The sequence below is a fragment of the Wyeomyia smithii genome, chromosome 3 (assembly GCF_029784165.1).
Source record: "Wyeomyia smithii strain HCP4-BCI-WySm-NY-G18 chromosome 3, ASM2978416v1, whole genome shotgun sequence".
Taxonomy (NCBI): domain Eukaryota; kingdom Metazoa; phylum Arthropoda; class Insecta; order Diptera; family Culicidae; genus Wyeomyia; species Wyeomyia smithii.
The window spans coordinates 220,548,227-220,562,408 of NC_073696.1; the positions used below are offsets into that span (position 1 = coordinate 220,548,227).

General features: G+C 38.7%; 1 protein-coding gene across 2 annotated transcripts in view; it reads left to right on the forward strand.

The window, feature by feature from the left end:
* The window catches only part of LOC129727560 (adenylyl cyclase 78C), a 151,654-nt gene extending 138,033 nt beyond the window's left edge, over window positions 1–13,621 (forward strand). The window contains exons 6-12 of one of the 2 annotated variants that reach the window (XR_008728553.1): window positions 2,261–2,655; window positions 2,721–4,754; window positions 4,808–5,104; window positions 5,159–5,384; window positions 12,271–12,331; window positions 12,645–12,790; window positions 12,867–13,621. Coding sequence is in view for 1 of the 2 variants with exons in the window: in XM_055685495.1 (XP_055541470.1) it covers window positions 2,261–2,655; window positions 2,721–4,754; window positions 4,808–5,104; window positions 5,159–5,384; window positions 12,645–12,790; window positions 12,867–12,983 (3,215 nt within the window). In the remaining variant the exon portion in view is untranslated. The remainder of the gene's footprint in view (window positions 1–2,260; window positions 2,656–2,720; window positions 4,755–4,807; window positions 5,105–5,158; window positions 5,385–12,270; window positions 12,332–12,644; window positions 12,791–12,866) is intronic. The other variant, XM_055685495.1, reaches the window with a different exon arrangement.
* The last annotated feature ends 561 nt before the right edge of the window (window positions 13,622–14,182 follow it).

Sequence of the window (14,182 nt, forward strand, 5' to 3'; positions counted from 1 at the left end):
AGTGGTGCCGTTCTCGACAAAAATTACCGAGACCCGGCAATAAATTCTAAGTGTGTAGAGTTCCTTTATTTACGACACAAGGGCAAGTCAGTTTTTTTTACTCTAGAATGGAGTTCGAGTTATCGTATAAGCCACAGGAGCATTCTGGAGAACAAGCTCAAGGTGATCTAGATTACTTTTTCGGAATGCCAAAAATTTCTGCTCCTTATTGTGGCTCCCTATTTTCACAAAATTCTCAAGTATGACTCTTTTGTTGCTCCTTATTTTTAGTTCTCAAGTATGACTGTTTTGTGAATTTTTAACCTCTTATTGTAAATAGCACTCAAAAGTAATTATTTTCGTTTGTTTTTATGAAAAATAAACATATCCATACGACAATCTATGCATAACTAAGTTAACGATTGGCAAAAGTTCCGCTAATATGGATTTAGCGTTTAGCGATTATCGAGCTAAATTTTCCAGTTAACGGATTTGCGATAAGCGTCGCTAAATTTTCAGTTAGCGGTGCCCACCACTGGATATAGGGAGTTTCCAAAACCTCCACACACAACGTGCGTAATTCTCATTTGAAGATGAATATCGCATTGAAAAGTGGTTTTACCGTGACCATTTTGAAGTCAGCTTGCATGTCTACCATAATCACCATGTGTCTCCGTTGAAAGAAGCTACTGAGGGATTTCACGCCAACTCGACTGAGGCGAAGGTCTGGTAGCACCCTCTTAGAATTCAAAGAAATTTTGTGGGTGTGTAGGTCTTACAACCCTAGCAGTTTTGCATATTTTTTGTTTGAAAATTCATCTGTACTTACATTTGAAAGAAGTTTCTTTTTTTTCCGTGCTGGGTGTTTTCGTCACTGCGACCAATTTTTTGATATCTTGTGACATATAGCCCCTAATTTTTTTTTATAAATTGATATATCTGAATAATGGTAAGAGCTGAAGAAAAGTTGTCAAGAAATGACTTTTAGAAAAGTTTTTGAAGTTATATAGAAAAACATTGACAAAATTGAATTTCAGATCTTACACTAAAAAAATCATTTAAAAAACAAAAAGTGATGTTAGAAAAATTGTTTATATCAGATTTTTTCAACAGAAGTTTTCTAGATAGACAATTTAGTCGCCTAAAATTCCTTTGAACACATGAAAATGGGCACTCTCAAGGGAAAAAAAATATTTTAACTAAAGCTTCTTTGTGTCCTCCTGGAAGTACGATCATGACAAGAGTTAGAGAAAAGTGGTCAAAGAACGACCATATTTTTTCCGAAATAAGTTTTTTAGATATATAATTTTGGTGCCTAAAACTCTTTTAGATGAACCAAAGTGGGCACTCTTAAGGAAAACAAGTTTTTCTAGCAAAAACTCTCTCAAATGGCTCCCAAAAGTAGTCCTAAAACTCAAAATAGTTGCCCCAAAAAGACTGAGCTTTTGAACCATTCCTATGAAAACAGAGCGACAAAATGCCGCAGAGTTATTGCTCGCCGGGTTCGTCGCTTCTACGTTGGCTTATGGGAAAACTTATTAAGATCTCTGAGAAAGTTATCTTCGCTAAGGGCACCAAGATACACAGGCATGGTTAAAAAGCTATAATCTGCCTTTTTCTAGTTTAAACTCTAGGAAAAATCCAGTGTTAACCAGTGTAGTGTAATGTAATTCTTTTATCACTGCTGCTGCCGATTTTGATCAACTTTTGGTGCAGTTTTGTGAGAAGAAGTTGACCGAAGTTGACAAGAAACTTCAAGAAAATATTGCTATAACTATACAATACTTGTGAGTTGTTATGAAAAAATCCAAAGTTATCATATATTGGGCTCAATTGTATATATTACTATATTTTCGACAAGTAGAGAAATTTTAAATTTTGAAATTATGCACAATATTGAAGAAATTTTAATTGAAACAGGAGTACATTTATCGATTTTTATTTGTTTTATTTTTTTATCTTTAGGCTGTGAATGTTTGTCAACACATTGTTTCTGAGAACTATATCGCTTAATACAAACAGTCTTCCCTGGCGGAGGCAAAGCACATATAGGCAGCAAGAGAAACCAAATTATCATTGATATATACAGCTACACAGCTACTACTTTATTCGCAAGACAGGTAGCACATACTATCTTGATTCTGTTTGTTGAATACAATATGGGACTAACTGACTAACTTGCGTGCAAGATAATATACAAGTTCAATTTTGCTCTGTATTATCCAAACCCAAACACTGCACTAGACAAGCATTTATTGTACCCTAAAATCTTTCGTTACAGTTCTTCCGATGTTCGTGAACAATGACATCCGCAAGGAAATGTACAAATCGCCGGAACAGCAGGCCCAGGTCGACACGCAGTTCAAGAAGCTGTACATCTACCACATGGACAACGTTAGCATTCTGTTTGCGGACATCAAAGGTTTCACCGAGCTGGCGAGCAAGACGTCAGCTCAGCAGTTAGTGAAGATATTGAATGACCTGTTTGCGCGGTTCGATAAGATCGCAGAGGATAATCATTGTCTGCGGATCAAGCTGCTGGGGGACTGTTACTACTGTGTGTCGATGTTTGACAGCCAAAGCTGGAAGAGTAGACCGGATCACGCGGTTTGCAGCGTTGAAACCGGGCTGCACATGATCAAGGCAATCAAGGATGTTAGAATGCAGACGAATGTGGTGAGTCTTTCGTGCGCTGTTTTAATTCTAAGACCTGATTTATATGATTTCTATTAATCTTTTAGGTGGATTTAGACATGCGAATTGGCATACACAGTGGTTCAGTGATGTGTGGTGTGCTGGGGGAAAAGAAGTGGCATTTTGATGTGTGGTCAAACGACGTGATCATAGCAAATCACATGGAGTCGGGCGGAGTTCCTGGTAGAGTACACATATCGGAGGCTACATTAAATTGCTTGAATGATACCTACGAGGTGGAACCTGGCAATGGAGCTACTCGGGACAGCCACCTGAAGATGATGAACATTAAAACATATCTGATTAAGCGAACCGAACCATTAAGACCACGCAAAAGACTGATGAATCGAATGAGTACGCTGCAGTTCGAGAAAGAAGCAATCAGTAGATTGAACGATTTGAAAAATAGAAAGGATTCAAAAACACCTAGCGTAGCGTCTAGTGGAGCCAACAACAATCATATCACGAAGCGCAGCTCGAAATCGACGATACACGAGGATGAACCGACGACCGATTGGATTCCGGAGATTCCCTTTAAAAATTTGAACCAAGCTGGTGTGAATACGGTGGAAAGTTTTAGAGATAAGCAAAAGTACGATCCCGAGGATAGTATTCCATCGACGGAGGAGGTCGACGAAATCATCGATCAAAATATCCAGATTAACTCGAATAAGCAGATGCGAATGGAGTATTTGTTTACGTGGACCTTGAAATTCAAGGATTCTTCCCAGGAGGGAACATTTTGTCAGCTTCGAGAAGATATGTTCCGTTCAAACATGCTGTGCGTGTTTGTTGTTTGGATTTTCATTGTTCTCTGTCAGGCTGTCATCATTCCGAAGTGTACGACTTTGATAGTGTCGCTCTCCATAACGACTTTTCTATTGACGATTGGCTGTGTACTCGTAATGGCTGAGGAATTTTCCGCATTGCCCACATTTCTGCAAAGGAGTTCATCTACTCTGGTGCACGATCGAAAACGGCGAACCGTCTTTGTCTGTGTCACCATTATTCTGATGTCAGCAGCAAGCTCTATGGGTTTGATCATGTGTGATATGAATGAGGGTTCTCCATCAACCCGCAATGAGGGCAAGGAAGCATCTGCGGCACTTCTGCAAGTTGCTGGATCCAAACAAGAACTTCAACTAAACTTAACTGTTACGGCTACCATAAACCAAAACTTGATTTTAAACTCCCAAAAGGTCGTTAATTTCGATCTCGAAACGCTACTGAATGAGGACAATAAAACTTGGAAGGATGTTAGTGAACAGGACATCAGATTGTATGGAATCAGTCCTCTCTATGTTGAGCTACCGCAGAGCATCAAACTATCCGTGCTGAATGTATCTAGTGAGCAACCTTTTTTGGAGAAAGCTTTATCATCGAAAAAGTTTCCCAGCAACCTCGATTCACTGCAGCAGCACTCGGTTTGCGTTCATCCAGAATACGTCGTATTTACGTGGGTGCTTTGTCTGATCTCACTTGCAACAGCTTTGAAGTTATATTATCTCGTAAAAACCTTCATGGCTATCACTATGGTCGCTTGTTATTCAATCCTAATCTTGCTAGTTTTCAACGAGGTTTTCGAAACTTTTGACACGCAGTTTATGCAGGCTAGCGGAATGCCGCTGGCCGCTCAGATGATGATTCTGCTGGTGGTGTTTCTGACGATGGTAACCTATCACGCACGACTGGTGGAAGTCACATCCCGGTTGGACTTCATCTGGAAGGAGCAAGCCGAGAAGGAACTTTCCAACATGAAGTCCAATCGGCACTTGAATGATCTGCTGATTAAAAACATTCTTCCGGATCACGTCGCGTCGTACTATCTGTCAGAGGAACGGACCGACGAGCTTTACGCTCAGATGCACGAGCTGTGCGGGGTTATGTTTGCGTCGATTCCTAACTTCAAGGACTTCTACTCGGAGGACATCGAAAACGGAAAGGCCTGTATCAGGATTTTGAATGAGATTATATCGGATTTTGACTCTCTACTCGAGGAACCACGTTTCGCAACGGTGGAGAAGGTCAAAACTGTCGGCGCCACGTATATGGCGGCTTCCAACCTATGCTCTGGAAATAAAGTGAGTAGCATATAGAAAGTTGTTCATTTTCTATAACGGAGTTCCATTTACAGACAAAGGTTGACGAAAAAGACGAAGAAGCAGTTTGTGATTTAGTAGAGTTTGCGCTGGCTATGCGCCAGAAGCTTCAGGAGGTGAACAAGGATGCGTTCAACACTTTTCAGTTGAGAGTTGGAATCAGCAGTGGACCATTGGTAAGTGGGGTCATAGGGGCACGAAAACCGGTCTACGACATTTGGGGAAACACCGTCAACGTGGCGTCCAGGATGGATTCTACCGGCGAGAACTGGAAAGTGCAGGTTCCAGACTATACTGCTGCGTTGCTCCAGAGCAAAGGCTACACGTGTGTGGTAAGTCAGCTATTGTTTAAGAGTTACATCTTTGCCTAATTAAATTTTAAACAGAAACGTGGGGAAGTTAATGTAAAAGGAAAAGGATTGATGCTGACATACTGGGTACTAGGCATGAACGTTTCCGCCAGTCAGATAACTTCACCTGCATTGATACCCGCGGGAGTACCACAAGCCCAAACCCCATCCTTACAGCGTCAAACATCGCAGCACAGTTCACTTGCGGCTGTCGTGTTTGGCATGATGCAGGCCTCCAAGAGGAGCAACCTGAACTCAACCCGTAAGTATCCGCGCAGCGGCTAGTCGAACTTTTTCTATCAGGGACAGTCAAAAATCTCAGATGTTCGATGTATTTGCCGCTATCCGATGTGCTCGATGGACAAATCTTGACGTTTGATGTTTTAACTTTTCTGTTTTCTATTGATGCATTTGTGTTTGTTGCAACCAGGTTCTCAGGTTCGCTCTAAGAGGATTGTGCGCTTAAACAGAAAAATTGAATCAACGTTTCTTAATTGGTGTTTTGGCAGGAATAATTTAAAAAGCTTTCTCTTACTCTGTTGAGTTTCAGGGATTTTTTTTACTTAGGTTGTCTTAAAATCGATTCAATTCAAGTTTTGCTCAGATCTACTTATTAACAAGGTAAAGTTGCTGATCGTTGTTATCAAAGTAATTTTGAGCTGAAGAAGAACAAGAACTTCTTTTGAATCACAAGCTTCTACTCGATTACAAACCGATAATTTGCTGAACTTCATTCCTTTAAGATGAAACTGTGTTGAGGTCACAAATAGCCAACTTCGAGCCATCACTTCGAATTTTCAAAGACACAAAACTTGGTAATAGTTAATACGTCACCTGTGAAAACGTTACTTTATGTTTACTGTGGTGAAGCGAACATAAAATAGCGTTTTCACCAGGAACGCATTAACTATTACCGAGTTTTGTGCTTTTGAAAATTCGAACTGGTTACCCGAAATCAGCCATTTGCGGTTTTTAAACCGTTTCACCTTAACCGGTGGACTGTGTTTGTTATCAGCATTTTACGTTGCGAGACTGGGTTAGTGAAATTTGGACAAAGCTCGAGCAATATGTCAAAAGGTTGTAAATGAATGTAAAAGTTATCCCATATCCAATGTTTGCACGTAAAAAGGGTGCTTGATTATTTCGTTTTTCCTCACTTTTTCCTGGATATAAAAAATGATTAGATTTTCAAGAGTTTCATTTCCATGGCGACTACTTACCTGTTTATTAATTATATGATAAACGTAAAATTTGTGTCATTTTTTACCGAAATGGTGAGAGATTACAGTCATTCCAAAGTTTGTTGAAGTTCTGTTACATTTTTCCAAGTATTGTGATCTAATGTCTTGCCAATAAAATTACAGAGCTACGAATATGATGGAAAACATTCACTCTCAAACTAAAATCAAGTAGAATCCATCGTTTCTTTTCAACGTAAAACGGGACGATATCCAAGCAAGAGAGGACCGATGGCTTCCTCCTGCATATTACTGCATTTTGGGAATGCCTCATAGAATATCATTAATTTTTCAACTAACCTGAAATTATTTATTGTGAAACTGTTAAACCAGCATCAAAGCACCTTATTTATTCAGTTCACACATTTGGTTTCACCGTAAAACTTTTAAAACGTTTCAATCTTGCTATTTTTCACATCACTATTTTTCTCTATCGATGTTGTTTATATTTTCACGCCGGTAGCGACTAAAACATTTTCCACAAACACCGGCACCAGGGCCGACGTTTCATGTGGGTAGTGTGGGTAGTAGTAACCACTCGGAAAATATCTCTGTGGGTACTTACCCACACAAAATTATCAGACAAAACCAAGAAAATATAATGTCGTCTATGTTCGAAACTTAAAATTGCCGTGCACATGTGCGAGCGACCACTTTTCAATGAAAATCTACAGATTTCATGCATTTCTAAGCGATTTGATATCTAACAAACAAAATTTTGATTCCGAAAACTTCAAGATCTACTCTTGTGCATTTTTTTCATTGGTCAGAAAAGTGAGATTTTCACTACTGTAAGTAAAGCCTTACCAGAAGTCCGACACTTCGTGGACGTGCGACACTTCGTGGACGCCGGATACCCCTGCTTCGACATCTACATGATCTTCGCACTATTGGACAAGAATCAAAGCATCGAGAGAAAATCCAGTTCCGAACGGCCGACGACCTTGAGCGATAAGAAGCTCCAAAGGATGCTGAAGAGGAAGACCGAGGGAAAAGTGGCTACATCGCTGCGTGCGCTTGGTCGGACGGTTGGTGCCACCGGCCAAACTGTGAAAATTGCCTGGCGAACACGGATGGCAACGACTGGCAGGGCGCTTCGTATTTTGTTTCCTTCACAAAGAAGTGAGCTCCGAGGGAAATTTCACTTAACGCACCAAGTTCCTCAAGAAGGTGCTGCTGTGGCTGACAATTAGCGAGAAGGGGATGTTAAAGTTGCTCTTCTTTCACTCCGGACTGGTCGTGAACGAGGAAATTTATAGTAAGTAGTGCCTACCGGAAGTTGCGTCATTCATCAAGAAATACAATTGGGGCGAAAACGCGGTGTACTGGCTGGATCTGCTGTCGACCCACTACTCAAAGCAATCGTTGGACGAGATGGAGCGTCCCCTAGCAGACCACATCGAGAGTTTCTTGACAAAACTGCAGAATAAGATCTACTCCAACAATTTTGTCGCGAAAATTGATAAATAAAACTAAGAAAAAACTCAAAACATGACTGCACGCCATGGTGATTGTTCCGGTTAACTACCGGAAGGCCACCCATAAACCTTCCCCATTCCTTACCACCCACTCGGAAAAATAGTGTGACGCCGGCCCTGACCGGCACGTGAGAGACTCGTAACCACTCAAACTATGTATACTTTTCTCTTTAAACTAATAAGCTGCGCGATCGTAACACATTTCCGTGAAAAATTGGCCTAGAAAAATGCTTTTTTCTAGTTTCAAATCAACTGCGTGTGTCAAATTTTGCGCCCTATTGTCAGTACTGCCAGCAGTAGGCTGCGCTAGATAATCCCTAAGGGGAGACAACTGGGTATAGATTTGCATCCACTTCGGGAACCACTCGCCGATTGGTTGAAATTGAAAACTCCGAGTGCGTTAAAATTTATCATCAGGTGTGCTGGCAGTGTTGCTGAACAACATGTTTCGTTGTTTTGATTCATGTTTATTTATGATTCACCTGTTATAATCTAAAATATTTTCAAGTGAACATAAAAAATAAAGTACAAAGCGTACAAATACGGGTGTAGTAAAATGCGCAAAGATGGTTTTGCGTGCAGCATAAGAACAGTATACCGCTGCTCAATGTCGGACGTAAAAGGTGTAGTGTAAGCTTATTTTTACTTTTGAATCCGTTCTGGATTGAGTTTGGAAAATACGTGTTGAAGCATATTGCTCGTGCGGAGAGTACAAATAATCTGAATTCAGAAGGGTCAATGAATGAATCTTAATCATTGATGGATGACACGTTTGATTTTAAGAATAATAAAGATGCAGATTTTCCGGTAACCCTCAGACGGTAAAACTATCGCCTGCAGGAGGAATTGTACAAAATGCTGATGAAAGCATTAAAAACATTCAAGTACTTTCCGAGTGAATGGCATCACTTACGAAAAATAAAACAGGGATCATCGTGGTGCGTGAGTAAGAAGAGTAAGAAGCCAGATGTCTCCCCTTACACGCTCATTTTTTGTTACTCTAAAGTGAGTTAGATATCACCCACTTTTGAAAAAAGAGGAGGTACCCTAATTAGGGTACTTTTACGGTTACTCACTTCTGAGTAAGGGCGTCATTCGTCAAAAACTGAGTAGAATCTACTCTTTTCATGCAAACCAGAAATTAACAAAAATGAGTACAAGTTACCCAGTTTGCCTAAATACGGAAATTTATTGATTTCTGGTTTTTGTAAATCTGACTCAATAAATAAAATAAAATCAGAACAATCAAAAAAACAGATTTATTTTTCATCGAAACATTAGAAAATTTACTAAATCATTCCCGTGTCTTCATTGAATGCGGCACCCAACCGGTTGACAGTTGCCCGTGAACTGTGATTTACATTTTTGTGCCAGAAAATCCGTCATCATTCGTCACCTAATACTGCGAAGGATTTAAATTGCATCGATTGTTGAGCACTGTACATCAATACAAATGTTTCCGTTTGTTATCACGAATAAAAGTCCGGCTTTTAACGGCATCGTAGAACATACAACATGCGGTTGTTCATTTTGAAGAGATCTTTTAGGTGTTTTCAAATCCTCTGCAATACTGATGTTGGGCTGAAATTATTAATTGATTAAGGAATTATTGATTTGATGACAGATCAGATACTTACTGCTAGCCAACGAATAAAAAGAGACACCAATTGTTCCTCGGAAACCGATAATATTGCGGTTGAAAACTTTTGACATATACATATACTCAGGGTGAGTAAACATCATGGATAATAACTCAAAACTGAGTAAACATGGTAATTATGAAAATTTGGGTTCATGTAACTCAATTGTCCAGTACTCGATTACTCACTTTTTGACATTTTGCATAAGAATACCAAACTGAGTAGATTCTAATCAGATTAGAATTAAAATAAAGCAGCATGTAGGATAATCCAACTTTCTAGCGTCATAATGGCGGACGCTATAATGAAAAATTCGTAATATCGTCGGTTTCGTGCAACACTGGCGCAACTCAAAAATCATAGTTTCGAGAAAAACGCATTTGAAAATTAGCCTCGAAAATTTATTTCTCAATTTTCAAGAAAACAGTAAAGTTTAAGATTTCCAATCCTCATTTAACATATTAAGGTCTATTTTGGAAATATTATAAACATGTTGTACAAGTTAAAACCCTTTTTTTACTAACTCTATAAAGAAATTTCGATTTGTGCAGCAAAGGCAGCTACTCATAACTCTGGATTTCTTGGGAATTTCGAAGCGGGATTTCGTCGGATGAAACTTAACAATATTTGGCATCATTTGCCATCAAAAACTCAAAAATGCAAAATTTTGAGTTGTGCCAGTGTTGCACGAAATCGACGATGTGTTACCTACACGCTCGTGCAAAGTAACACGGCGAATGAATTAGTTTTAATTCAATTTCATAAGTTGCATGGAAACGTCAAAAAATGAATATCGCATTTGGTGATTCTGTGTAATTTTTACACTGATTTTAGATTAATCTAGAATAACTCATTTTTGAATTTACCACTAAAACTCAATTTTGAGTACTAAGCATGAAAAAACGACGCTATTATTTGACACGAGTGAAAAGGCGGCACCATGATTCAACATTTGTGCGCCATTATTTAGCCTTTGCGGCCGTGTTATCTGTTCTTGTGGCTGTTTGAGTGATTCCAAAAAATGAGAAAATTGCTGAGAAGGTGGTCACGGACATTTTAAAAAGCTTTAAGGTACACATATAAACTTTTTTCATTATTCATTCTAAGGAACCAAAAGTTTTCAGGTTGTTCGTGTCATCAGGAAATTTGTGGGAGAGTAAAATATCAAGTGATTATGCATCACAAAAAAAGAGCAAAATATACTTATAAAATAAATATAATTAGACACCGTTCAGATAGAAAAAAAGAGCAAAATATACTTAAAAAATAAATATAATTAGACACCGTTCAGATAGAATGTAGTAACCTAAGTTTTGTTTTGTTCTGACTGTTACTGACACAAACCTCCCTTTCTACGCTAACATCACATTTAAAACTGAGTGGTTTTCCATTCTTAAACTGAGTACTTTTAAGTTCTGAAAATGGTTAGTCTTAAATTCAAAAATGAATATTTTTCTATTCAAAAACTTGATAGTTTCAAAATCTAAATCTGTGTAGGTTTTAATTTTAAAACTGAGTAGTTTTAAATTCAATAAATGGATAATTTTGTACACATAAACTGGTATTTTTTAAGAACTAAATGAGTTTTATTAAACACAAAAAATGAGTTCAATTGTATACATCATTCTGAATAATAAATACACAGTATTTGCCCATACTATGGTTACACAATTTTGAATAACAACAGAGTTACTCAATTTTCGTGTTGTTCCACTTTTTATGGAAATGAATTGTTTTCTAATCATTTTTGAATTCATTTTAGGGAGCGTGTACTCTTTTGACAACTCTGCTTACGTCAGTTTAACTTTTCATGTATTTCGCAAGAAAAACAATAAATCTGGCAACATTTATGTTGCCAAAACTCCAGAACTCACGACACTGACGTGAGCAGAGAGGTTCACAAACTACGAACATGCATTATAGCAACCGCCATTATGGTGCGTAAAAAGCTGGATAGAAACACTGATTTTTTTTTGATTCTGTGGAATTTAATGACATCAATCATGCTTTAAATTTGCTAACCATGTACTGTTAACAATGATAAAATAATGCTTGGATTCCGTCCCGTTATGACCAACGTGTTGCCTAAATGTTGAAAAATGAATATAAAATCGGAAAAGTTATCAACTACGAATGTTTTACTATCTGTTTCTGTGTTCTGATGTATACTTTCGATCGACAATTAGTTTCACTGCATCTGATGTGTGTAAATCGCTTAAGAAGAAAAATAGTACATGCATAGCAAAAGACACAATTATGGGTCACTGTTGGCCTTCAAGATCATTTAACCAAAATATGGACTGACCCACAATTGTGCACCGCAAAACGTGACATTACTACAATTATGAGTCACTTCACTTATTGCATCCAGCAGAATTATAGTTTTTAGTAACATTTTCAACATTAAATCATTTCAATGATATGAATAGGGTTACAATTGAGTTATAAAAAAACCACTGCCAATGAAAATTGTTCAGTTTCGTGAGAATAGACGTATTTGCGTAAAAGTGACCCATAATTGTAGCTGACCCGTGATTGTGGAGGCACTGTATGAAAATTCTAGACAGAATGCTAACCCCGATCGATGATTGCAGAGCCTATGTGGAGCGAACCTAGGCCGAATGAAAACAAAACCACTAATGCATTATTAAACACTGTTACGCTTCTATGTCTGATATTTTTGGCTGTTCCCAACGTGTCTATGTCTTTTTCTAACTTTTCACCTGTTATTGTCAACACACAATCACGTCAATTTATAAACACACTCAATTATCGACGAACTAAATGTGCAGAAAAGTGCGGCTGGAGTCGTGCAAAAAATCTGACCGTCAATAAAATGCGTCTACTGGCACCGTATGTATTCGCTTGCTTTGTTGTGCAGAAAGCTTGCTCCCGACAACCACCACGTGGCATTGCCTAACCTCGATTTCGATTTTAAACCGTTTTCCGTGTCGCTATCTGACTATGTAACCTCTTATCCACAGGGTAGTACGTTGTATCCGTCGATGTTTCCTGCGTAACATAGAGTAAACGTAACATTAACCACCATTATTAAACCATTGGCATGTTTCATCAATTTTTAACCCTAACTTAACGAACGAACAACTGTCGTAATTTGTGTCAAGAACATCTGGAATAACAGAACTTTACTTTCGTTGTGTCACAGCAACCGCAACGCCCTCACCGAGGTCCCGGTTCGGGCGACGGGGAAGCACATTCAGCTCGGTGAGGTTGAGTCAGAAAGTGCAGTCTAACAACCCGGTCCGGCGGAACACTACTAGAGTGCGGGCTAGAAGTTACACCATGAAGAAGGTATAGAAATTCAAACTATTTTTTTTATATAACGTTAGAGCTAAAAATCAATACTTTCTCCTTACTGCCATTTCAGCCGACCATTTGCCACTCGCCAACGGTGCAGTCTCCGGACTGCGACGCAGACAACAATGTGATACCATCCTTCCGGCAGCTGCATCAGAACGTTAAAGAGGAACAGACTGTACTGTAACCTAGTTTGAGTGAAACGTGGATTTTCTTTTTCTACCAAATATATACAAACTTGGGTAGTGAAATTAGTGAATAGTAGAAGCCAAAAAAATCTCTTCTAGTCATTAGAGTCAAGCACCAAGTGAGAAGCTTCTTGCACATTTATCAATGCACGAACCATTACAGAGAGAAACGAATAATCTTGATAGGATGAGATTGAAAATCAAATTACATATAATGTTTAGGGCAATATAGATAAACCTTCCAAAGCATAGCGAACCAATAGAGCTAGGAGTAGGATACTTCGTCATATATTCATTCAATTACCACTGTAACTGCACAAAATCTCAAAGTTGGAAAGGTTTTCATCGAAATTCGCACAACAGACTAGAGACAAAAAATTATTTTAACGTTTTTAAGCTGATTCTCAGCAATACATACGCCGGAATCCTTTGCCAAATGACTGACATAGTTTCCACCGTGCAGCGTATTGACAACTAAAACTACTGACAAGACACCTAAATGTGATTCTCTACGTATTGTTACCTTTTAGTTGACAGATCAAAGAAAAAATCTTGCTGTACCTCTACTCTATGTATAGGAGGAGTGTAACTATGTAATAGCTGTTATACCATAATAAAAATAGATAACTTAACGTCACGACTGATGTGCTATCGTCTTTACCTACGGGTGTCATGTAATGTCATTAGTTATGTATTTCCAACGGAACAAAAAATTATTTTTGTTGAGAAATCCTGTAAATCCTGTCGACGAATCACGGAGAGAAGTACAAGTAAGTTTTCCATAAAAATAGCATCACCTGAAACATCAGGGTGTAGATCTGATATTTCTGTCTCTACTTTTGGATTGTTTTGTTTTTAAGAATTTCTATGAGAGTAGATGTGCTGAGAAACTCATTCAAGTTACCTATTTTGATATCCATTTAGTTGAAAATTGTAGTTGTCGACTGGCGACAATTGATTTTACACTCATGCCGCACATTATACCTTACGTCGTAAATAGTGCGCTGTATGGCGCATCTGATGTGCTCTACAGAGCACTACTTCCCACGTAAGGGGCCATTCACATACCACGTGGACAGCTTTGGGGGGGGGGGGGGGGGGGGAGGGGTTGAATAATGTCCACGGTCCATACAATTTTTTTAGAATTTATATGGGCAGTTGTCCACGGAGGGGAATGGGGGGAGGGTCAAAATCGTTA